General features: G+C 41.4%; 1 protein-coding gene across 1 annotated transcript in view; it reads left to right on the top strand.

Moving 5' to 3' along the window:
• Window positions 1-27,525, top strand: part of sdk1b (sidekick cell adhesion molecule 1b) — a 286,495-nt gene that overhangs the window by 160,593 nt on the left and 98,377 nt on the right. Inside the window, 1 exon segment of the mRNA XM_034688533.1 lies at window positions 24,386-24,488. Coding sequence (XP_034544424.1) covers window positions 24,386-24,488 — 103 coding nt within the window.

The following is a 27,525-nucleotide window of genomic DNA, read 5'->3' as shown; positions in this document are numbered from 1 at the left end:
AATCAAGGCCCATCAATCAATCATACATCCTGTTTCCTGTCAAAACTTTTAAGAGCAAGCCCCAGCTACCTAAGCACCTCTCGAACACAAAGCCTGTACCCCTTCCAGCAACGATTACTCAGACCAGCAGAAACACAGAGGAGAAGTTTTACATGAAAAATGAGTCTCTGTCTGACTGTCTCCAACCTGCAGCCTTGACATTATACAACTGAACACGGTGAGCCAATCTGCTGCTAACTTTAGCTCAGCTTGTTTTTATGTCGGGCCTCCTGTAGTGTTTATCATTTACAAGGTCTTTAATGATAGGCAAATTATCCACAGACATCTTAGCCTCATAAACGCAAATTGACCTTGTAGTTAAGACCTTTGAAATAATGACGAGGTCCACTATCATGAGAGAAATCAGTGTCTTTCCAAAGATTCTCTTCCTACGGAAGACTGGAGCTGGAGCACTCAGAGATCTTTTACTCCTGAACAATACTCTGCAGTAGGAAGTGGGCTTTAACCCTTGATTGATTTTGACTGTGAACAAAGGCAAGTAGACTCTCTATTGTGGATATGTGTACAGTTTGATAGGCCGTTTAATCTGTTTGTATGGAGTAAAAAAATCCCAAATGTATCATCAGATAGATACAAATGTCATTGTCCCTCAATCCGTAATTGAGATATGGTCCACACCATATGAGAAATGATGTAGTGTGCCATTACACTGCTCAATATTGGGATAACAATAAGTAGTGCAACTGGAGAGCCTCCTGCAGTATGATGTCTCTGCATATTTCAATGAATCAATGAATCAATGAATGAATCAATCAATCAATCAATCAATCAATCAATCAATCAATCAATCAATCAATCAATCAATCAATCATTCAGTCAGTCTTTATTTACAGCGCCAGATCACAACAAATGTTATCTCAAGACTCTTTACAAACAAAGCAGGTCTAGACCATACTGTATGTTATATTATTATCAAAGACCCACAGACCTCAATCGCTGTAAAGCACTTTGGGTTGCATTTGATTTGTATGAAAGATGCTATATAAATAAAGCTTGATTGATTGTTTGATTGAACATCGAGACAGGATGGAAGATCCAGTCCCCTCTTACAGGCAGGACTCAGTCTGATCTCATCTTAATCCACCATGAGCAGAGCACTTTGTAGCATTTAGCAAGTTACAGTGGCAAGGACAAACTTCATTTAACAGGCAGAAACCTCGAGCAGAACCAGACTCATGTTAGACAGACATCTGCCTTGGTTGGAAAGAGGGAATAGAGGGAGGTGAAGAGAGAGAGATATAGTGGTGAGACGGATAGTAGTAGTTGTAGCAGCTGGAGTCTGGCATGAAAATCATGAATCAGCATCCCAGCCTCCAGGATATATTTCAACAAACCATGACCGGACAGGACAAAATCATCTCAGGAAGACGAGTCAGGGTTCCCTTAGGCGTACACAACCGTTAAGCTTTAGCTCCATCAGACTGCAACCCTCCATCTAATCGGTGAAATGTACACATGCTGAGACACAAATCATTGCTTATTAACATAAAACAAATGTCTTATTTATCTGAATGTATTCAATCTTTTGCAACATATGTATTGCGAATGCTCATGTTCCTGCAACAATGAGCTTGTGATTTATTGTGCAGCCTTGATTGGGATGTTTTATCCCCCAGGTATAGATTCTTCACCTTCGAACTGTTCAGGATATTGGTTTTCTATTCATCAGTCCATAGTCTTTTTGACTGATGAATAAATGATGACACTTGTGATAAAACCTGTAAATGTAAAACCTGCTGAAAGCATTGAGTTCACTGAGGACGTTTGTGTTAACTGAGGAGGATAAAGTGGGGAGTATGTGTGGATGTATTTTAGGAGGATCGATCTGTAATGGTCCACTTTGTGCGTCTTTGTGTACAACAAGTGTGTCTTATGGCAGTCGGAGAATAAAGCAGATGGAATATTTTGGAAAATAACAGCTTTGTTATTGTGGAGCAGGTAGACTGAATCATAACTGAGGTACCATCAATGATGACTGATGTCTCCACATAAATACCAGGACAGGGATACCATCTCATCTGCCTGAGATCCACAAGCACATACAAAACACACACACACACACAGGATGCTGAATGAGGTGTCAAGTGTGCAGATAGGTACCACGGTGCTCGTACTTTTAATGATCCTGTCAGTCACCACCCTGCAACCCAAGACTGCGTGTGTGCGCGTGTGTGTGGGTGCATCACTCTGAACATTAGTATTCTGAGTGGGAGCTTTCTTCCAGCTGAGGCCTCGTGCTTCATGCGTGGAACACAGCAACAGACGTTTTACAGTCCTCCCACTGTGTTCAGTAGTGCTGCTTTATTTTGATAGTTATCACTGTGTGAAAATGCAGGAGGCTTTAAGGCTCCAAACTGAGCGACCCAACGGGATACGCTGCTCATATGCCAGCTTGTATCAGCACAAACTGTATATACCCATATCCAGACTTTTTATAAACAGCTTTCAGAGTATCCCGAATATAAATGAAATATTAGTGTGCATGTGAACACACTGATTGTCTCTGCGTGTCCGTGCTTCCTGCTGGCTGTAGCAGGTTATTGGAGGAGCTGGCAGGCAGAAGATGTTAATTTGAAGCAATAGAAGTGGAAAAGAAAAGGAGAGGGGGGCGTGGGGGGGGGGCGTGAATGATGGGGCAGGGCAGCGCAGCGGAGGAAAGATTGGATTTAAGGAACAGAAGAAAGATAAAGGATGAGTAAATAGGATGAAGGATGATGAGGTGCCGAGGAAGGGGAAATGTGTTCAATGAAAGAGGAGAGGAGGTGACTGTGTCAGTGGTTTGCTTGAATCATCTAATGTGTGTGTGTGTGATTCTGTGTGTGCGTAGGGAAATATGGATCAAATTCAGATTCATGGTATAAAGTGAGAAAGTGTTTAGTTCTGCAGGTGGCTCATGAGGATGAACAGGTGGTCCACTAATCTGGTTTACGTCTCCCGCCTTCATGAAGTGAATGTAAAGCTCTTAGGATGAAAGACTCCATATGAATGTTGTCAGTGTTGTCAATTGTTGTCAAACTCAAATATTCGACAGCCTGTGGTATCAGAGTATCTCAAAACACAGTGCTTTATCATCATCAGTTTTTAATAGAAATGATAGAAACACAGGTAAGTGCAACAGGCTTTTCTTTCTTTCTAAGCCTGTCACAACGATCTTTTCTGTTTTATGCCCTCATTAGAAAAGGACGTTATTGGTTATTTTTTAATGCAAAGACTAGTAAGGAAACTAGTTTGTAACATTAAATAGAAAGCCAACACACAAATCCATCCAGCAAATATAATAAAACCTTTCTATGACTCAACCTTTCAGATGGAAGAATAGCAGACAACGGTGAAGCTATCTGAAATCTGAAATGAGCTATCACAGCGGCTTGTTACCAAGTTACAGTGTGTTCCACAAAACCCCCTTTATTACCCCAAGAAAACAAGAGGAAGGAAAAGAAGACTGGTGTTACCATGACACAAGCTCACGCCTATGATCATCAGCAATGTGACAAGATAGTAATGGAACTTACATAGACTGTATATTAAAAAGGACGCCACAAGTGTTCACTGACTGTGAAGCCAAAAGATTTAGAGCTCCCTCTACCGGCTGACTGCAGTATAGGTCATAAACCCCGCCTCCTTAATGTTAACAGGAAAGGAGACCAAACTATTGAATACACGTTAAACTCATTTATCTAAACATGGTTTTTGTCATGAACGTTGGTTTGCATTATGCTGTATTGGTCCAAGTGCTAATTTTTCTGAAAATTTTAGTTAAATTTACTAATTTTATTTAAAAAAAAAAAGAGGATGTGACATCATGATTGACATCTCTGTTGACAAATGAGGCTCCTGTAAGATGCTGTAACAGATTAGTAGATTGGAGGAGGACCAGGGATAGAAAATGCAGCAAACACTAACACAAGAGTCATTGAACTTTCCATAGAAGAGTGTCTGCTTCAAATCAACACATGGATCTGTTTTGCTGTGGACCATACCCACCTGAGGCTTCTTTGGTGTTTTATCCATATTTTTAATGTGTGTTTTTGTTAGTGAAGTGGATGTGATGTCAGTCCTGCGACACTACTAGCAAGGTCACCTCTGCACGTACATGCCTTGTCTGCATCAGCACCTGTAAAGGTGTTTTTCTTTTTGGCTTCCCAGCTCAAAATGGGCAGGAATGAGGTGGCGTCAATTCTATACACATACAGTAAATAGTTACTGACAGAACCAGCGTTCCTGTCCATGTTATCACAGGAGACAAATCAGTTGCTCAGTCTATTGATATCAGAGCTTTATTGTCCTAGCTGCTGGATGTGTGATGTGTTACAAATATAGAAAAGCCTTGAAACATTGAGAGTTTAAATCAAACCTCACTTTCATTTAAAGCCTCAACAATCACAGAAACAGCCGCAAAGTCCTGTAAGGAGTGACGCATGAACAAATCAGTTTGTTCTGTTGAGAGAATAGTCTAAACTCAAAGACCTCTAACTCTTTTTCCAGAGGTTGTGGCCACACAAGATAGTCCTCATCAGCAGGTGGAGGATGCTTTGTCACTGTGGAACAAAAAGGAATCATCAAGTTTGACTGTCAAGGCAACAAATACTAAAGCAAGTGAAGTTAATACAGTGTAGAGGTTTGTAAAGCCAGCACTGTTTTGCATTTTTACACCTCATATTGCACACATTCACGTATACAAACACTCCAGTTCACAGTTATTCATAAACGCACATACAGCCCATTTGTTCGTTGACCGTTTAACTGGTTTCTGAAAAACTGTGGGCGGTGTTTTTAACCACACAGTCTTCATGTGTCAAAGCCTCGCTTAAATGCAGCCACTTTTCACACCCATTTACAAATTCACTCACACAGCCTTACATAAGTGTTTGTGTGTTTGTCCTCTCGTCCCCTGTGCTATCAGTGAGGACGTTAGGCAAAGTTTTTATCAGGGTTTCAGGGCAAACAAAGTACTCGCAAAGAATTAGCGAAAGAAGGGGAGATAAAAAAAAGTGAGAGAGGGAGGGTGAGGCCGAGCTGAGACGCGATGAGGACAGAGAGGGATTGGGTACCAAAGAAAGTCAAAAAATAAAAAAGAGGCGAGCAGCGAGCAAGTGGGAAATTGGTTAAGCTTTGAGGACGATAGGGATGGAGAGAGAGGAAGAAAGAGAGGCAGGGTGTAAAAAGCTAAAGATTGAGAGGGGTAGGGGGGGATGCTGAAAACAGGAATAGATCAACAGGGCCTTTAATCCAAAAATAGTTTCCACCCTTCTTCTCCTTCCTCCTCATCCCTACTTACCTCCCTGGCACTCCCTCCTCCCCGTCTGGTTGTTTGGAGTGATTGAAGAAGAGAGGAGATGTGTGAAGCCCTCACAGGCTGTACTACACACTCACACACACTCTCACACTCAGACATATTGTAATCCACACCACAGACAGACTGATGATGTCCATTACCAGGCCGGGCTGTCCGGAGCCAGGCGGAGCAGCTGCAGCCAGATCTCACTGATCTATCACTGTTTTAATGAATCTGTTATAGCCAGGCCTGACCGATCGATCTCTGAGCCTCTCAATCAATTAAGCCATTCATCAGACGCAGATCCCAACTGTTCTTTCCCCATGAGTAATCTCTGTACATATATACACAGGCATAAAGTAACAGTCACACACACATGCGCTCAGTCACAGTGGATGTGATTAAAGGAGGGTTGCATCTCTAGCTGCAGCAAAGACGAAGTTAAAGAGAGGAAGATGCAGAGTAATTAGATTTTGATTTGCAAGTAATTAGACAATTTAACAAGAAATGCACCTGAATGAGACGAGCATCACGTTCAGATAAACAGACTAAGTTTGCAGGTGAGGTATCACAGAACGCTGTGGGTGGTTATTACAAAATGATTAGATTTCTCTGGATCCTGTATGGACACACAAATCCAATTGGATTTCTAAATTAGCTTTTCCAACGTGGAGATTTTCTTTTTTTCCATTTCTATGATTTTAAATGGACTATCTAGGAGAGTTAAACAGTTTGTTCAGTAAAAGCTATTTGTAAGGGTCAGCCTTGAGATTTTAAATTTTAATGAACATTTTGTACTATTTCCTGACATTTTAAAGACTGATTAACAATTAATTTAGAGACATTCTATACGACTGCTTAGACCGAGTTGGGCTGACTTCTTTTCAGTTGCATCTCTGCTACTTTTTGTGTTATCTATCAGCATTGTGTGCTGACGAGGGACAGTCATAATTCCAGGACGTGCAAAGTCATTTAAGGCTAATTAACTCAAATACCTCATGAAGCAATTTTTTTTATGTGTTTAACAAAAGAAAAACTTGTGAAGCTTTCATGCATCATGCCTAATATACAAGACACAGTTATCCACATGTGCTTGGTCACAACAGCACGTAGAAAAATGCTGTATATGTAGAGTCCACGAATCACCTAGTTGTAAACATGCATACAACTTGGCAGCTGTCAATGCAAAATCTAGAACACAAGTCACACAGGTAAATGAGACATGGACGGTTTTTGGATGTCCCAAAGGGAAAATGTTTTGCCTGCATGAAGACTTCCATTGCTTAAAACAAATTCCACAATGTGCAGTTTCTGTGCAGCTGTGGAGCTTTGTTTTAGTACCGTCTGTTTTTGCTGTTGTTGTGTCTTAACAGCCCGTGATGTGCAGATGCAGAATGAACTTCGTGACACTGGCTTGCTATTGTGATATGTTTAATTACAACAAATAGCATCAGTATCAGTAACAAGCATCGCGACTGCTTGGAGGACGACTGGGCCAGATGAAGTCGCCTACTGACGGTCTCCAAAGGCCGTCTTATAAAGGGTGTAGGTGTCATCACAACACACACATATATGGACATCTCAATACCAGGACAACATTATTGTTTTGGACTCCATCTCTGAAGACCTTAAAATGACCATCTCAGGTGACCATTGGTCAGAGATGCCAACTGTCACAGTCAATCACATTTATAGAGAGGTGCTCTTCTTACAGACCTTCCGGAATTCTTCTGAACTCATTCTACAATAACACATTCTTGAAACCTCCTGAAGTTATTTTAAACAGCATAGACAAACAAGGACATATACTTTATCTTATGTGGTTAAATATCAGGTACCTCACTGTCCTGCTAGCTACTGGTACAGTAGTTGAGCTCAGCAGAGGTAGCGTTTGCTTCTTCTAGCGCCATCTTCTTGGTAAAGTAGCATAATGCAGTAGGATCTTTCTCTGTAATTACTGATATACTGGTTGTACCGCTGTATTAGAAGCAGCTCACTTTTTAGATGACGATACAGGTATTAAAAGTCAGTCTTACACACCAGATGTCTTTCCTAGATGCTTGAAGAAGCATTCAACTCGGGCATGATTGCCATATTGCTACAAATTAAATGAGAGCAAAGCCAGATCTTGCATTATTTGCAGCTTTATTATGAAAATCTAACCACACATAAAACCAATTTTGCATTTGAGGAACTAAAACCTTGCAAGAAAACCATGAAACTTCATTATCAAGGTGAGATTTAGGCAACCATATTCTTGTGAAGTATAGCACTATGCCAGATTATCCTCATTTCATGATGCTGCTTGACCAGTTTCATTATAACGTATAGACCAGAACCAAGGTCACATTTTTCAGAATAAAACACATTTAGTTTCACGTCACTGCAGCTCCAGACCGGCTGCTTCCCAGTGCAGTGTTGGTTCACTGATTCTGACCTAAGACCAAAAATGTGTCTGCCAGCCACACCCCTAAATCTCAGAGCTGCAACAGCCTGAACTGAAGAATAAGAGATATGTTATATGAAAATAAGATGAACACACTGCACACTGTGATACTGTTGTGGTTCAATTACTGCATGGTTTTCTTCAAGGGAGTCGCCCAGAGGGGATCAATAAATTCTTAATACAGCATCCACATTTTTTACTCTGCTCTGAAGACTGCCAGTATGTAAGCGAGTGGCTTAGCCTTCAAGGAAGTGCCTGAGGAAATGCCAGGACATGTTGCCCTCCACTGATCTGTCACATTCCTCCACGCCTCGTCCTTTTCACTCACTGGTGTGTGGCAAATGAACGGACTGTGTCGACTGCAGAAGCTACATGAGGAGAAGTGCACGCTTAGCTAGATTACCACTTGTTTCTAAAGGAGGCACTTACAATTCAGCACCCTCTTGTACATGAGCCTTATTTACTTTCACTGAGGGTGTCTAACACAGTTCTGCGGGACAGGAGAAGTGATGGCACAGAGGCAGAGAGATTAAAACACGTATTTGGTGACAGTGAAAAAGGAGTGTGAGATAAGGGATTACCCTGCAGCAGTCTGGATAAAGAACAGGGTAGCAACTTGATTTAGTAATGATGCGTCTCCTCTTTCCTGTCCCTCTGGTCTCCTCTCCATCTGGTATTTCACCCTGCGGTAATGGGCATACAGCTGCCCCACATCAGTGTCTTTTGAAGCCCCACCTTTTGGCTCCAACTTTCCTCCTGTCCCTCCAAGTCTTTCATCCCTCATTTCTTCTCTTTCGACTTTTAATATTTCTCCCACAGGATCAGAGGCTTCATATTTCTGCTCTGTGTCTCCTGTCAGAGCTAAAACTTGCAGGAGCAGCACTCTCTTTTTGAATCGGAAATCACGTTTCTTTTTTTCATGCCATCATTAGGCTCACAGTATGAATTTAACATTTTCATCCATTCCCTAGTTTCATCACGTCGTTCTTTTTTTCTTCTTCTTCCGTCTCCTTCAGACCTCTATTGTTACTTGTTAAGGCTTGATGTTTGTTCATCTGCAGTCTGCAGAGATGGGATGAGAAAAGAGGAGAGTGCAAATCATGTGAGCATAGAGGAGGAAAGCAGAGGAGCGAGGCAGGCAGAGCTAAGAGATCTGTTTTTTCTTTCAGACGGTGAGCAAAGAGAATGTCAAAACCTGGTGACATTTGGGATTCCATGCCAGAATGATTGACACCAGCTTTTACCTGTATGTGTTCTGGAGACTGGGCTGAAAATACTTGTGTGTGTATGTGTGTGTGGTGGCGGCATGATTGACATGGTAAATTGGAAAGGTCAACTGGTGCTGGTGTTTTGGTACAGACAGGCAGACAGTACGAAGATGTAACCTTCGCAGAGCCCACATTTATGGAGGAAAGACTCTGTAAAGACCGGATTTGGCTCAAATTAGAGTAGAGCGGAGTGTTTGGAGTGTGTGAAAACTGAGATTTAAAATGTGAACCTTCACTCTGCTGTTTATATGCTGTGTATAAATGATAGCTCTGCTCAATTCTGGTCAGATTTACAAAGGGAAGACAGACCTGTGGGTATAAAGAGAGGAAGGACCAGACTACAAAATGTTATCATCTGGCTCCTTAAGGAGTTTCTCTGAGGTCTGAGATCAGCACTCAAGCCATGTCATTTCAAAGGACGCAACTCCTGTGTGTGATCGTGTGTGTGATCAGTTTTCTTGTGTTTCTCTTTGCAAATGTGTCAGTTTTGGAGATGTGCAGCCGCATGAAGTTCAAATAGATGTGTCTGTTGTGTGTGAGCTTTAGAGCGGGATACGGGACCACAGTGGAGGACGGGTGAAAGATTGACAGGCTAAATTGGAACTGTTAGGGTTTTGAGGTTGAACTCTGGGTTTAAAACTGACAGGAGAGAAAGAAAAGACCCAAATGTTTAGCTAAAAAAAAAAGTATTCATTTAGGCTCTCTGGGTGAAAATATGACAGAGGATCCAGATGTGGGCGGATGGGGAGGACGAGTCAAGGGAATAGATTGTCACCAAGAGGCAAAGCAATGTCTGGTGGTGTGCAAATGGAGGGATCACCCTGCAGGGGATGTTTATTTGTCGAGAGGAAAGGAGGCGAGGGATAGTGAGTCATGGAGGGTTTGGGGGTGCTGCAGTAAATAGGTGACCCACAGCTTGGGACTGAGGGGTGAACACCTGCACAAAACCGCCTTTACACTCACAAGGACGGGTACAGCCCGTGTGAATTTATGTATCGAACAACAAACTCAAACACTGTACTTAATCTCTGTTGTATTCACACAAACACAGAGACGCACATATTGTTGGGAGCACACACAGAGGACATGGTGACCTGCTTGTTTGTGGGTCCTTCAGGCAGCTGAATACACAATACTGAATTCATGAATACAAATCAAACTCAAGGCTGACACACACAGGCACACACACATATTTTCACATCACCTCAAACTGTATTTTAAACACATCAAATTAACATCAGCTGTGATCCTGAGTCGCGGCCTGTTTAATATGTATTCAGCATTAAGTCTTGGATCAGAAAAGCATCATTGACCCGCTCTACAGCGGTTATCTGTGCTGTGAAATGCAAATCAATACGCAAAGTGATTAAGACAACAAACGCTCCAAGGCTCTGATGGAGGTTCGGAAAACAATGAGCGAAGTGAAAGTAACTGTAAAATGTGTTCAGTGAAGTCAGCTCTACCAACGTCAGATGCTTTGAACACACACGCACACACACACTCGAGATGGTGCTCTCTGATGTCCCTGGATGTCCCCATTGTTTCTCTGCTCCCATTTGAAACTGAGGATGACTCAGTATGACACGTCATTTGAATACACACACTGAGTTTTATGCCCCACAGACTAGAGCCTGCCTGTTTCTGATTATTTGCCTGTGGGCATTCGTGATCGCTTGTGTGTGTGTGTATGTATGTGTGCTGACCTGCTTTTAGACTACTCCAAATAAATAAACTTCCAAGTACTGCTATCTGACAACAGATAGCAGTCTTTGAGTTTAATGTTGTGTTTAGGTGTGTTTTTTTGAGTCTTTTGGCAATGCAATACCCAAGTTTTAGTGCCACTAACAAAATGACTAAAGATTAAAACAAGAAATCATGAATAATGTGAAAAAGTTTGAAACCAACTTTTAGAGAAGTATTAATAATACTAAAAAAAAAAACAGAAAAATGTAGACCCAAAATCTGTTAATCTGTTAACCTATTAACTCTATTATCATGTTAGTTGTGAGGTTGTCAAACAATGCATTTTTCAAGTCGCAGATTTTAAATAGTTAATCTCATTTAAGCACTCTTTTTTTTAAGTTATATCATAGTTTTTTTTACCTTTTATGATAGGACAGCTGAAGAGAGACAGGAAATTTTGGGAATAGAGAGCAGGGGAAGACATGCAGCAAATGGTCGTGGCCGGAAGTCAAACCGGCGACCTCTGCGACGAGGACCATAGCCATTGTAAGTGGGGCGCTTAAACCGCTAGGCCACCAGTGCCCCATTTCAATCAGGAGAGACACAATTTGAAGATTTAATGTTATTTATCACAACTTAATCAATAATGAAACTTGACAGAAATCTTTGGCGTAAGGACTCTATGGAGATCATTTTGTGAGCGTGGATGTGTGAATTTGGCAGCAGAAGAAATTCCCCTAGAGTCCAGACTCTGGTGGTGGTGGTTGATGAATTCCAGGAATTGGTGGTGGGGTGCGCACCATCAATGCAAGAAGGAACTAGCTGGAGAGAGAGACACATTTAAAAAGACACTACAAAGTTGATAGGCTGACGATAAGGGCGTGCCACTGAGCTATTGGATGATAGGCGCCGCTGGTTAACCAATGACAGCTCCGGAGCATGCAGCTGGAAGTGGGTGAGCTATTGAGAGTTAAACAACTGCTGTGATTGCTTTTAAAGTCTTCCTGTCTGAACTTTAGCTAGAACTACATTTTAACACCTTTTTAATCGCATGTCTAAATTTCCATTATTTTGCATTTCAAAACAGTTTTTTAGTTAAAAATATTAACAAAAATAAATGAATTGTTATTAGTTCTAGTTGAAGTGTCGAAATGACTACAGATGAAATGCCAAGGCGGCTGTGGCTCAGTTTGTAGAGTTGGTCGTTTTTTAATCAGAAGGTTGCCGGTTCCATCCCAGCTCCTGCAGTCACATGCTGAAGTATCCTTGGGCAAGACATTTAACCGCAAATGTTGTTCAGCAGTACATTAATGTGATTCGCTACTACTGATGGTCCCTAACTATTGCAGCCTCTATCATCAATGACTGAATGTTGTGTGAATGGGAGGATGTGATGAGTAGTTTAAAAGCGCTTTGAGTGGTCGGAAAGACAAGAAAAGCGCTATATAAGTACAAGTCCATTTACCATTTACCAAGGTACCGTCTGTGTTTGGGAAACAAGTATTGAGTGTTGATCATCACTGACCACAAAAATGTTTGTAAATGGGCTCTGAATATTTTAGAAACTGTTTTTGTTTTACAAGGAAGATTTTATAAAGTTAGGCCTGTCTTTCCCTGCTTGTTAGCGGCACGATTGATTGATTGATTGATTGATTGATTGATTGATTGATTGTTGATTTATGTATTGGTTGATCAATTGATTTATTGATTGATTGATTGATTGATTGATTGATTGATTGATTGATTGAACTTTATTATCAGACAATCAGAGGATCCATTCACAACATAAAGAAAAAAATACAAAGACACAAACATTAGACAGCATTTCAAACACCAATCAACATATCCAGAGGCCTTCAGTGAATCTCTTGTGATCCGTGATTCAGCTCCATATTCAGTTGTAGAATTAACTGGTTTACAGAAAAGTGCTTCAGTCTGACCTTATTAAAATGTGTGACCGTGTATTTCAGATTCAACAGTAATAGTTTGATTGTGCCCTTGATGCTGAAACAAGAAACAAGTTCTTTTTAATCTGCAAATATTTCCCTTCAAACTTCTTCAACTTGTACTCACAGGGTTTTCTTTTTGTCTCTTCATGCCCTTTCAGTTTCCAGTCCAGCAAAACAGTCTTTTGTTCTTTCATAAAATAGAAAATGAGTAAATGAAGCCTAGAATCCAGCTCAACACTCAATGACAACGTTGAGCACCTGTTTGTTTACATTTCCACATTTCTGTCTCGACAAAAAAGTTTCCTTAACAGCCCCTAAAAACAGAAAAATCTCTCTTTCCTGAAGAAAACATCCCAACTATTTATAAATCTGAAGTGTTTTTCTTCTGTCCTTCAGTTTTTCGCTGAAATTTCATCTGCTTCCCGTCATTTTGCTTGCTCACTCTTCATCTTTTGTCTGATACATTCTGATGCCTATTTGTGTGTTCCTCGTATCAGTTGAAAAAAACTCTCCTGATGCTGATGTGGTCCGTCAGAATCTAATTTAAGGCCTTGACGCAAATCTTTTCCACACACAAACACACTCAAATAAAAAACAAACACAGTATTTAAGCCTTGAGTGAATGGCTGAACAGCTGAATTTGGGTTTGAAGGAGCACTGCTCTGATAATTGAATGGTGAATGTAGATTTTCTGCCAGTAGATTGTCAGTGTCATCACTTTCTTGCAGCCTGTGGTGTTCCAACCTCCAGACTTATGACACATAGAGGGAGAAAGGGGAAGATTGAGGGCTGGAAGAAAGGAGAGAACGAGGGAGACAAAATGTGGTAGCTGGTACTTGATGGATGGACTACAAACAGCTCTTCTTTCTCTGGACTCCTTGATAACATGCTGTTCTCTCCTCTTCTCTTTCTCCACTTCCCTCTTTGCCATTTCTCTGTCTCTTGTTCTCTGTCGAGTTTTTCTTTTTTCTCTTCAGGGTAGAAGTCTACTTTGGTGTTTTGTGCCTCTTTCACTCTCAGACACCTTAGAGCTGCTGATTTGTGAAAGCCTGTGTTTTCTTTCGGCTCTTTTAAATGTGTATTTGCTAAATGTGTCTTTCTGCTGCAGCCCGAGGAAACACTTGAAATCTAAATTATATCTCTCCTGTTTTCCTCCTTTTTACTCCCCAACCCTTTCTCTGCTTTTGTCCTGCCTCTTTTCATTTAATTCTCTTGGTCTGACGGACAGTTGGCAAGAAGAACCGCGGGTCATCAGGTAAAGAAACCCATTTGCATTTACATTATCTGTCCTGCTCTGTCTTTCAGGCATGGTCTGTCTTGCTCTGTCTAAGCAGAGGCAAACATTTCTGTGACCCTTTGCTCTCACCTGAGGGTCCAAGCAGCTAGGTACGTTGCTGAGGGTTTCATTGGTAGCGGTGGTTAGTACATCCTGTCAAAGATGGAGCACAGGTTTCAATGTTTATGCCTCAGAGCTACAGAGAAAAAACATACAACTGGACACCTGTGACCTCCAGTTCAGCTTGCTGTCGGCAGTATGTAATCAATGTTAAAGTAAAGTAAGGTCATGTACTGGTTCACCGAATGGTTGCAATGGAATTCCTCCTCTTTGTGATGCATTTAACACAAAAGGGGACTTTGATATGACTGCGAAATGACTCATGTAAACATTTTGATCAGAATTGAAACTGCCAATCAGATTTGGATCTTGATCGAAATAAAAGGGGCGGTGCTCCTTTTGTTTACTGATGAAACAGCCATGTGTACAATCATCCTGATTGTATCTGTTGGAAGACGTTCTGCTCATGCTTCTTTTTTGTCTCACATGACTTGAGTTTGCATGAGAACACTTTGAAGTGAAACCGGTCCAAGAATGAAACGAGGGTCCTTTTGGACAAAAAAATATAACATTGTAAATCGTCTTGATGGACAAAAACTAAGAAATGATGATCTCACCAATGAGATGGTCAGCTTCTCGCCCTCTCCCTCATGTTGTCCCCATCAGAAACAATGCACTTGTTTTGTGATGATTTCTTAAAAACACAAGACAAAGACAAGACAACGATGAAAGAACGCAACAGACTCTTGTCCTCCATTCCTTTTGTTGCACTCAAGTCAATGCGGAAGTGCTAAAAACTGCAGTTCATCGAGGATCCACTTGAGGCTGGCTCCGGAAGTACCGGAAACCACATCCACACCAATTCAAAAAAGACGATCTTTACAGCAGAAATAAACATGTTAACATCCTGGTACAAAAGACGAGTGTAGTCTGGATAGCTCATTTCTCGATCGGCATACACTGTACGGGGCGTGAATTTTTTTCTAATGCGGCAATTTCAAAGATATTGAGATTACAAGAGGCAAAGCTGACTTAATTGACAGGCGGGAACACTGAAGCTGTTGGTGAGGAGGCTCAAAGCCCACCTCTTTACCTCATACTACCTCCACAGCAGTTTGGTTGAGTTCAACATTTCCAATATGGCTCCTCAAAACAGTGCTTCAGACACAGATGGGTGATGTCACGGATACTACATCCATTATTTATACAGTCTATGGCAGAATTTTCAGTCGGAAGAATTTAATCAGGATAACTAAAGATGGTCATGTAAACCCACCTATAGACAGTCTGGAAAGTCTTTCTTTGCTTGTGTCTGAGTTAAACCCAAAATGTGATCACCTCATCAATCTAAGATGCACAACCAAACGTGAAGCTTCACAGATTTTTACATGTATTAAGTTGGCCACATCCACTTCTTCATCGACGTGTGCTCTCAGGTGTGCTGGGTGGCAGCAAACAGTGAGCACAGCACTGACAGCATTCATGAACCACCATAATGAAAGGGGTGTGTAGGAGACTGTCACTGTGGCAAACTCGAGCTGACTGCCTGAACCGACTCGCTGATTTATTTCATTTTGGGAACTTTTTGTCACTCCCAACACACATGCTTACTTCCTTCTTCCTTCAGCATCACCTAAGTGTGTCACACCTGAGTGTGTGTTACCCGAGCTCTGTGTAAGGTGCTGGTGTTCCTCTCCATGATGTTTAAGCCGCGTCTCCCTGCTGCAGATTCATGGCAGATAAAAGACATTTCAAATGCCACCTGACCTGAGGGCGGGTTAAAAGCTCCACAAACTGCACCAACAAGCAAACAGTTTCTCTGTGCTCCAGTGGTGTTTGCTTACATTGAGTTGAGCCATTACTCATTCATTTGGAGTGAAACATGCCTCTTTCTATGCAAATGAGCCTCATTGCAAAAAACACCTAATTGGCTAACGCTGGTGCTAACAGCCCCGTGCAGTTAGAGTGACATTTTAACCGTCTGCTGAGAGTTGGTGGTATTTGGGCTGAAGTGTTTATAAGCTTTGTCATGCTCAAACTCTTCAGGGATTAAGACAGCAATTCCAACTCTGGATGACCTGGATATAATAAATCTGCACAAAACGTCTGTCAATATTACTTGAACATTACTTATTGCTGTCTCTGGCTCGAACCCAGCTCATACAAGCTGTACACACCACTGAGTGTTTTGTTTTGTTTTTCCACATCTGAAAAAGCAGCTCTTAGCTGGCTCGCTCAATCAAGTAAGCTGGATATAAATCTTAAAATTTGTGTCACATCTGAATCAGCTCTACAATAAAAGATAAGGACTTCTCCTCTCCATCCAGCTCATCATACATGTGGATGGAATTTAGCACCGCCAGGATGACAGCGCACAGTGCAGCTTTGCATAGCAGGGATTGGACAAGCTCACAGCTCATATCAGTCAAATTAAAAGTGGAGCAAACTGCACAAAGCGGCATAACTTTGTGGACACTTTTGCACTTGAATATCATTTGGGAAGTTTGCTTTGTGAATCCTCGACACTAGTGTTGTAGTACTCGTGACCAGTCTTGGTCTCGGACTGGCCGGACTCCGTATTTTATATCAAGACAGGTCGAGACCACCCCTGATGCACTCTGTGTCCCTGTCATTACTGTGATAAGAAAAAAAACAAAACTTGAGGAGTCAAAAGAAAGGCAACAAAGACAAAACCAAATCTTGTTTGTTGCTGTCAATAGTATTCAAAGCAAACTTAAATAAAATAAACAGAAGTATTTTATTTTGTTTACTCTCATAATGATTTTTCATTGATATATATGCTCTTGGTCTTGTCTCGGTCTTGCCCTTCCTTGGTCTTGGCCTTGACTCGGTTTCGATCCCTAAATGTCTTGATCTTGTCTCGGTCTTGCCCTGCCTTGGCCTTGACTCGGTTTCGATCCCTAAATGTCTTGATCTTGTCTTGGTGCACTCTGGTCTCGGACATGTGGTCTTGACTACAACACTACTGAACACAGTGCAGATAGCTGGGGCAAATGATGCGCAGTTCTTCGTGCTATTGGCAGCTGCGTCTTTTCTTAATGAACTCCATCCAAGTGTTTGTTTCTGCTGATGTGTGACAGTGAGTGACACAGAACATGGAGTGCTGAGTCCTGCTAAAATGTTCTTTCATGGTCACAAACGGAGCAGACATTTTTTTTTTAATGGAATGGCATCCGTCACTGTCATGATGATTTCTAGAATTAATGTTTTAAAGAAGTCTGTCTTTGTTCCCCCTAAAGTAACAAAATAAAAGTTCCAAAGCTTAAAATAAAAGTTCCAAAGCTTAAAGCAATAGCACCCGCCCTTCCTTCAGTGTAGCCATGATGAAACTTTACCTCATTGTGTCATTTTGGGTTTTGTCAAGCAGCCAAAAAAAAAATGCAACTGCTCAAAATTAATCAAATAATAATTGAGTACCCCTGAGAGCTCAAACCCTGCCCTGCTTCTCCATTACTACTACATACTCCATGTGTCTTCCTTTTTCCTTCCTTCTTTCTGTGCGTACTCTCCAGCTCCCCCTTCCATCACTCGTGCAGTGCCATGACAGAGATAGATCGAGAGGTTGGCAGCTGAAGGAAGAGATGAATATTTAAAATCGGGCATCTTTCTCAGTCCTCTCTCTGCTTCCCATTGTCTGCTTCTGTCTTCCCTTGGGGTTTAGATCTTCAACTCCTGGTGTGGTGTGGCTTTATAACTGTGTGTGTGTGTGTGTGTGTGTGTGTGTGTGTGTGTGTGTGTGTGTGTGTGTGTGTGTGTGTGTGTGTGTGTGTGTGTGTGTGTGTGTGTGTTTGTGTGGCTTGTGGTTTTATATTGGCATTCTAAGGCAAGAGTAGTCAGATGATGACACTTAGCTGTCAGCATGCAGCATTAATGAGCGCAGTGACACACACAAACACTCACCTTACTCTCTTAGACACACACACACACACACACACATGAGGTGTTCTCAGGAGAGAGGAGGGAATGATCACCTTCTCCTCTCCATTTATTTATGAACACGTTCTAAAAAATCTCTAAAATATTCAGTAAAGCTCAACATTTTATTCCTAAACCTCTCATTTCCAGCGTCCTCTATTTTCTTTTATTTCACCCGATATCTGCCTCTCAAAATATCTCACCCTCTCTCTCAATCCCTCCCTCTCTCTTTCTCTCCCTCTCTGTTGTGAATTGCGGTCTCAGTGTGATTTGTGTTAGTTGGCTGTGAACCCTGCAGACACCTGCCTGACAACTCTATTAATACACAGTCCGCTAACACCACCCTCCTCCTGCGTGCGTTTGTGTTTATGTGTGTGTGCACGGATGCATGTGTGTGTGTATGTGTATATATGTGCGTGCATGCGTGCGTGCGTGCGTGTGTGTGTGTGTGTTTGTGTGTGTGTGTGTGTGTGTGTGTGTGTGTGTGTGTGTGTGTGTGTGTGTGTGTGTGTGTGTGTGTGTGTGTGTGTTTTCAACCCTTGGCCAATCCATCTGCTCTCTAGGTCTCTGCAGAGATTTGTTTGAAAGGCTTAAAACACACAGATCTCCAGTCATAGAGAGATCATACACACAGCGCACACACCCTGGTTGACTCACTGACACAATAGGGAGTGTGGAGTGACTGGCAGATTTAATAGGAATACAAGCTGTAATCTGAGAGAATCCATTCGACGAGGGATTACATTCTAATCTGTGGATGGAGTAGCCTTTCCTCGCTCTCTCCCTCTCCGCCTATGTCTCTCGCCCTCTATTTATCCATCTCTATCTCTTTCCCGCCTGAAAGCTGCATCAATCCTTTTACCGGCCCTGTTTTTTTTATAGTCCCCATCATGATTTAATTTTTCTACTTTTATCTGAACATCACGCACACTCAAGCGAGCGCACGTGCCCTCTCACACAGCAGTGTCCCCTCATCAGCACTTATCTGTCAATCAGCCGTGATTGCACGGAGGAGAAAAGCATTGCAATGTTGCACTGCGTCATTGGCTCTCTGGTGCTAAATTATACCCACATTCATGCACATTCAGAAAATTAATTCTTCTTTCCTGGATGCTCATCTATTCTGATTTATTTTCTAACAGCCCTCCTTTTATCATCCCTCTTTCTTTAATGAAGCTTTTCAGGCCTAAGTTGTTGATGTGATATTTCTTCATTTTATCCATAACCCCTCCCTGCTTTTCTCTCTGCCCTCCATCACTCTCACACTCTCCGTCTCTCTGCCACATGGTGTTTCTCATTTGCTAAATGAGGAATCCAATAGAGTTAGATTAAACTTCTGGACTCTCTTTGTAGAATCTTTACAGGGAGCCTTTTAGCTGCCACAGCTTGCTCACACACACACACAATCATGGTACAGCACTGTCTGCCTGTATGAATATTTCTCCTTGTTTAAGCTGAGGAAGACTAATTTGATAATCCGTGTTTAAACAACAGAAAGGAGGAGATAAGAGGATAATAGGGAATACGGGAGGGGAGACATGCTGTGGGGACTGAGAGAATACAGTGGAGATGAAACGATATGAGATTTCCCTGGAGGAAGAGGATGTTAGACACGCTGACAGAGGGAAAAGAGGAGTGTAGATCACACAACCATATGGCATTTTGCTTTCCCCTCTTCCTCTACCATCATGTCTGTCACTCCAGGAAGATGAAGACCATCTGCACAGTCTCCCTGCACTTTCCCCATCTCCATCCTCTCTCCTATGAGCACTTTTCCTCTGCATGTTCTCCCTTGTCACACAGGTGTTCCTGCTGGCCTGATTTGTCAGTCTGCTCTCTTCAGACACACAGACCAAGTTAACAGGCTGGGTTCACATCCCCCTCTGCTCATTATCCTCAGGCGCTGCTGCCATAAAGCCTCCACTGATGGCTACTCGTCCCTTCCTGACCTCTGTCTCTAATATTGGACAGCTAATGGACACCCTTCGTTTCCTCTCTCTACCTCTCCCAGTCAGCTATTCCTTCATCTCTTTTTATATCCTGCACCCAATCCAGCTACCAATCTTCCCTCTTCTGACACCAGACCTTTCAAATTTGAACAAATTGTGCACAAAGTTTCTCTTCACACATGAAAATTAAAGACAAAATGGCTCGGTGTGTATATAGTGTGTGTGAGTGTGTGTGTTTTACGGAGAAATTGGAATAAAACCCCAGGTGATGGAGACCTCCACCGCTGCCTCCCATAGCTCTTTGTGTGTCACTTCACTTATATTCCCCATTAATGACTCAACCTCTTCTCCGAGTGAGAGTGTGGGTGACTGCAGGTGTCATGACAGTACAGTGGATATAAATGTGGGTGTATATGTGAGTGTGCCATCATTCCCTTGTCTTCCTGTACCTGCATATCTTATACTCTGTGACAGTGGGATATGACTTCTCGGCTCCTTCTCTCTCTGATTAAAAAAAAAAAAAAAGGGAGAGAGATAAAGAGAAAATGGGTAGGAGGAATAAAGAGCAGTGAGTTAATTACCACCTTTCCCTCCTTCCTCCCTTCAAAGGGGAGATCAAAGCTGCTTCTTGCCTCCCTCTGTCTTCCCTCCATACCCCCCTTTACACCCCCCAAAGCAGCCTCTGTCAGACCTCGCCTGTTAATTTGAAGTCCCTACTCCTCCCTTATTGGAGATCTACATATTCATTGGTTAGACATGGAAAAATCAATAGTCTTCACACAAATAGTCATCTCAGTGTCACGAGGGCTTCACATGGTCTGTGAAACAGGGCTACACATTTTTCTCAGTGCCTTGCCCGACTGCTTTTATACTAGTTTGCTAAGTAGATGCCACACGTGTCAAACTGATAACAAGTGTACGAGAGACTCTTTGGATTCTTTAGGTTTGGCAGCAATCATTTCAGGGTGTCAAAGTTCAAGTGTGAGTGTTGAATAAAGAGCTGCCGAGTCCAAGGATAAGCTCAGGCTGTTTATCCAAACTTCACCTTCAAGGACACAAAGGTTGGATTTGCACATTTGCATAAGTAGACTTGAGTGTGTCTATTTGATTCCTACAGACAGAAAACAACAGAAGAGGCTGATAAGTAATCAAGCAAACACAGACACAGGTACAGCGCTTATTATGCAGCACACAAAGGCGAGTTGTAGCAACTAGCAGTTATCAGATAGATGGACTACACATCATGTCACATCAGTCATTGTCTGTCACTGTATAAGACTGTGCAGCACAAAGTTTCAACAGAGAGAGTCACAAACGACTGAATTACGCAGAATCAATTTACACAAGGTTGCTCAGGCACATTGGTCTGACTAAAGCTGGACATTTAATATACATGTTAATATGTTAGCATGGCTGAAATCACACTAAGTTGAATTCCTCAAAGTTGGACTAACATGCTAACATAATGCAGTTGGTGATTGAATTCCTCTTGCAGATATACACCTCAATCAGACCCAGGCGTGGAAATCGAAAACCGGATCCAACTTAGAACTGGTTCCAATTGATCAATTCCATCGGAATTCTACACCTCAAATGTTATTGATTCTTCTTAACGATTCCTTTCCCAGCACGACGTCACGTCACGGTACATTGCATTACATCACACACTCTGCGACGCAGAACTCCTAGGTGCAAAACCTCAAATATGCTGAAGCATTTGTCGATTCGGCCTTGAAGCTTGGGGTTCACGCCGAAGTGGAGAAGGGTTCCATGTTAACATATTCGCGTCGGGGAGGCGAACCCCCGCCTACCTCTCCCCTTTTGGAGTCCGGACGCTTTCCTTCAGGCTCGAGGGGCCACGTCGTGAGTCACGCGGCCGAAAATGAGACACCAAGAGCGGGTAAAATACCTCTGCGGTGACCCCCGGAGGAAAAGCGTTTTTCCTCTCCAAATTCAAAGTCTTTTCATCCAGGCTCAGGGGGCCACGTCCAGACTCACGCGGCCGAGAATGAGGTCAACCTATTGCTCAGTATGTTCTAGTTGAATATGTTCATGTTCAGTCTTGTGCAGACTTAATTTTGGAAAAAACAAAATGGTTCCTTTTGGTGCAGAAGACTGTGTAGAACTACTTATTTTCCTCTCAAAAAAATACTCAGGATTGATAAGCAGAATCGACAATGGCATTGACATTGTTGACATTGATAAAATCTTATCAATTCCCACCCCTAATCAGACCCAAAGTGACACAAGTGTTCTGAGCATGCTCCACAGTTCCCATGCCAGGCTTTGACACACAAGTAGAACAGCACAAATGTAACTCAACTCAATTTTATTGTCATTCGTCTGGATAGCTTGTATACAGCTGAACAAAATTGGGTTTCTCGCATAGCAGGTGCAAAGCAGTGCAAGTGCAAATCAAACCACAGACAATCAATACACGGACAACAAGGACAGAATATAAAAATAAGACAAAAACAGCAACATGAGGACAGACTAGAAAAGGGCTGACTATGTGAGTTAAACTAAACTAAATATGGACAATAGGGTGAATGGATAAATAGAAAAAACAGTAATTGAGGTAGCACAGGGTGCAAATGTTACAATACATATATATATATATATATATATATATATATATATATATATATATATATATATATATATAAATATATATATACTGAATAGACATTACAGCTAAAATATTGAATTGAAATAAATATGCAGTAATAAATAAGTACTAAAAACACAGAATGCACAGTGTACAGAGGAACAGCAGGTAGTAAACAAATCCTCAACAGAGGAAGAAGAATGACAGTAAACAAGACAAAGTTATTGTATCGTACATACACAAGATAAAGAGCTATTGTCACTGTTAAACATGTCACCAGTTAGCCTCTTGAATTCGTATGTGATGTAGTACTGTAGTCTCCATCTTTCATAGTGAAGGTGGACACTTCATAAATCAAATCTCACCTGGTGCTCGTGTACTGATAAAAGGACAGTAGTTTTGTTGTCAAGCTGTAACTTTAGCTTCACTGAACTGTGCATGTAAACATACAGACTGCTGTATTCCAGGGGATGCGCTTTGATCATGCTGCACTCACATGCACAGCTAGGGCTTGGAAACAGGCGTTGCAAGGAAAAGACCACCAACATGGCAGTCTTCACATCCAGTGTGTTCTTTTTGTATTTTAGGCCATTCATGCCATAATTCATGCTCACACACACACATAAAATCAAAAGCTTTGCACACAACACCATACTTTTCTACACAACATTCAGGCCATAAATCATTCTCCACATTCCTTCACCGCTGTTTCTGTCTCTATACACTATCATCAAAACTCACACACAGAATCCTCCCCTCTCCAGTATATCATTATGGCCTGTATGGAAGTGTGTTTCAGACAAAACAGCACCATTTGACAAAGAGTTATGTTGTTTATAAGAGAGAACTGTGTGTGTGTGTGTGTGTGTGTGTGTGTGTGTGTGTGTGTGTGTGTGTGTGTGTGTGTGTGTGTGTGTGTGTGTGTGTGTGTGTGTGTGTGTGCGTGTGTGTGTGTGTGTGTAAGATTGAAAACATCTACCTGGAGTAAGAGACGACAGAAGTTGAGAAGTAGTGAAAAGAAACTATTTCTCTTCAGTCCAACTGTGACAGACAAACATCTGTTCTCAGTCACATACTCTGTCATTCTCTGCTTACACTGTCAGTCAAATACTGTAATCCCTCCTCACATACTATCATTCTTTCATTATCTATAAACCTCTTCAACTCCTATCACTTCACTTTCTGTCTTCCTCTGTTTTGAAAACATAATATGACATCAGGAAAAAGTAGAAAATTGATAGACAGGAGGATTGAGTATGCAGACAGTTTGGTCTTTCTTTTATGGCACAGTTCAGTTGTATCTATACCGCAGCATAGTGTCAGTCGAGACCGCTCTGAGCCACAACAATAACACAAAAAACAACCCCGCTGTGGAGCCCCAGCAGCCATGAGGTTATGGCACATGCATTACAAAAAGGAACTCTGTGTTAAGGTTATGACCATTGACCTCAGAGCTTCCTTCACTCCACCCTTCTTTCTTTATAGTTTATATCTGCCTCCTCACACATAAGATAAGATAAAACAACAGAAGCTTTGCTCAAAGTCATGCTGAAAAAAAAATGTTTGTAAGCCCAAAAGAGTTCAAGTTCTTGATTGTTAAATGCACTGAGTGAGGAGTGAAGCAATCATTGGGAATCAGTCTTGTTTGTCAAAAATGTGTGTACAACATGTCCTAGAAAGAAAAGTGTGCAAGTTGAAATGATAATCAGAAACACACAAAAAGGTGCACAGTAACCTAAAGATAGGAAAAGATGTAATAGATACATAAAATAAAATAAAGATATAGTGCACATACAGTATGTAAGTCTTTGAGATAAAGCTGCTGGGTGTGATTTATTCCTAAACCGCCTCTTCTATTTTCTCACCCTGTCACAGATCCTGAATCAGAAGTTGTGGCTCCAGCGATTGTGATCGGACCCAAAGACACTACAGTGGTGGCCGGCAACGAAGCGACACTGGAGTGCATTGTGAATGCCAGGTACATGTTGATTATGAACACCCACATGTGCACATGGACACACAAGAACACACATGAACACACATGGGTAATTCATCTCTTTTTTGCAGCACTGTTTTCTTGTATCTCTCCTATAGGTGTGGCCCAGCAACCCCTCCCCCTAGAGCAGGGCTATTTAATTAAATATTTGGTCTGGACGGATTTTCAGATTAAGGACATGAGCTGGCCCTGACATTTTTAGCAGACAGTGAGCAAAGTTAACAATTTAAAAGAAAAACAAATAGATAAGATAACAAATACACTGGATGTTTAGGGCATAAACAAAATAAAAGAGCAGCACTTAGACTAAATCTATGCTGAAATACTGCCTCTTTAAATTTTACATTTTAAACACATAACTTCAACACATTTTGACAGGTAAATACAAGCACATGTTAAGGTGCATATGGACAAAAAATACAAAGTACAGATTAGGAACACCATCTTTTGTTTTGGTCACATCTGAAAGTGCATAAATGAATTTTGTAAGAACTTGTCAGTGTTAGTAAAAGATGTTTTTCTTTCCGGACCCAAGTCACAATCACTCGGCAGTTGCTTTCGGGCAACATGTGGCCCGCGGGCCGCTAATTGAATAGGGCTGCCCTAGAGCATAGAGCACACCATGCATGTTGATCACTCAAGCTCACACACACACACACACACACACACACACACTCAAAGGAGGATCAGTCTGGTTTGACTCAGCAGATGTGTTTCAAAGCAACAGCAAATTCTACTCCAGTTAAAGAGACACTGAAAATTCTGCTTAAATCAGTTTCCGAACATTTTTGGATGTTCTTCTTCTTCTCCCTTCACGTTACCTGAGTGTCTCACCTTATTCATATATGCTGTCATAGTGGTGGATGTACACTGCTTAGTTCTCTTTCATTTTTGCCTTACTTCCCTGTGTTTTCTGTTTTCCAAACTCCCCTGGTGACAAAGCCAGAGGTTTTTAAAAAAGTGATGCAGAAAGAGTTTGCCCATTTCTCTACCTCCTTCAGGGAGCACACCACAGCTCAGCCAGCGGCCCTGAAAGGAAAGTGTATTGTGTGATTCCCAAAGCCACGTCCTCACCCAAAAGGAGAACATTATCAAATCTTAACATTCTGTCACACACCATCACAGTTATCTTCCTGTGAGTCCAGCCTTGATGGAACAGAGGTTGAGTCTGCTTGTGACAAGATAAAAACGCTGCTGAGCTGGATCATCTGCAACAAACTGATATATTCTGGGCTCTACTCGCTCAACATGCTGTATTGTAGTTTCATCATGGACTATTTGTACAAGGTTTAAGTTGGATTGCTTTATTTAGTCTGGGTTAGTCCTGCTGCTTCGTTCCCTCAGATCTGAAGTCCTATTAAATGTGTCTGTGCAGCACTTGACCAGCACTTAACCACACAGCGGTACTCAAGGTAAAGCAAAAATCAAGTGATTTCACCTTATAACACGTAATAGAAGGTGTGAACACACTCAGAGTGAGTGTAAGAGAACTCTCAGCAGCGTTAGTATCTATTCCCATCAAAAAAGGGCAGATGTGGTCAAACCAGACGTCTTTTTTTTTATTTAACAAAGTTATTTTTGGTCTTTGTAACAAGCCATAGTGATATCCAAGCTGCTGACAAATTTGAGTCTCCTATGTCTCCTGGCAGAAACAATCCACTTGACAGCGGCTATTTTTGATATCAGAGAAGCTCCCGCTGAAAGATTCTCACTCCAGAGAGATAATTCTGTACCGAGGGAACAACTGAAACCCAACAACTGAAAGAGAGAAACTATTCTATTGAAGTTTGGGAGGAAGAAGAGAGTTGTCAGTGAAGTCAAGTGCAGTGCTGAAGTTTTAAAGCATCTGCTATTCATACCCATCAAACATTGATCAGTCATATGCATCATTGCAGTTCTGGTAGAGTGCTGAAATAATTAGGAGTTTGATCAAAAACAAGCACTGCCAGAAGGACTGTAAAGGGGCTGCTACTTCAGCTGAAATTTATTTTGGGGGGGTACATTTTGAGCTTTACTTTATCAGGAAGCCCTCACATTTACAGAATGTGCTCTACAGCGTTGTGTGGTCCAACTTCAGATATAGCACCCTATTATACTGAATGGCACTTTAACCCACTTATGCGCACTGTTTTGTGTTTCTGATGCTCTTGTGATGTATTGTGTTATCAGTGTCATGCTTTCATGATGTATTGTTTCTATCAGTTGTTATTTATCCCTGACGTTTGTTATGAACTCTGTTTTGATCTGCCAGGAACTACAGATGAAAACTAACCTTATGGCTAACTGGCATATTTACATGAATGCTATCCGGAAATTTTCATTAATATGTCCTATCCCTTTAAATAAATAAATAAAAATAAAATGAATAAGCTAACCAGGGAAGTAAATCACAGATAAAATCTCCAAACAGAGCATGCACTAACATTAACAGACACTGTATGATAAACGTAGCAGCAAATTTACCCGAGTTATCAACTTTGAAGTACTCCAGTGTGTGATTTCTTAAACATGATGGCTTGTGATGTGTTTAACCTGATTTACTGTCAATACAGACAACAACAAAAACAGACGTTTCACTTTTCTTTTCTTTGAAATGTCCAAACTTTATACCATCCAGTATATCATGGCTTAATCATCAGCTTCTCTTAACTTCCTACACATCTTGTGTTATTACAGGACTTGACTTGTGCTGTCTTATATCATTACAAATGTGATTATTACAGGGATTATATGCAAAAATGTAATGACATGAGTGTCTTGTGTTGCAGATGCAGGCTTTTCAATACATGTCTTATGTCACTCAGTTTTAAATCGTTTCTCAAGTTCTAAAAAGGAAACATTTTAACCTGCGTATTAAAAGAAAGTTGCTTGGTTTTTATGAATGAGGATCCATATTTTAAGCACTGCATATGTGCAGCTCATTGTTTGTTACACATCCCCTCACTAAGAGTTAAAGATGTCCTTCACAAAATGCATTCAGAGAGCAGTTCCAGCTGCTGATTATATAATTAGATGTTTT

The sequence above is a fragment of the Notolabrus celidotus genome, chromosome 7 (assembly GCF_009762535.1).
Source record: "Notolabrus celidotus isolate fNotCel1 chromosome 7, fNotCel1.pri, whole genome shotgun sequence".
NCBI lineage: Eukaryota > Metazoa > Chordata > Actinopteri > Labriformes > Labridae > Notolabrus > Notolabrus celidotus.
The sequence above is the reverse complement of the archived record's forward strand: the minus strand, read 5'-3'. Positions and strand labels throughout refer to the sequence as shown.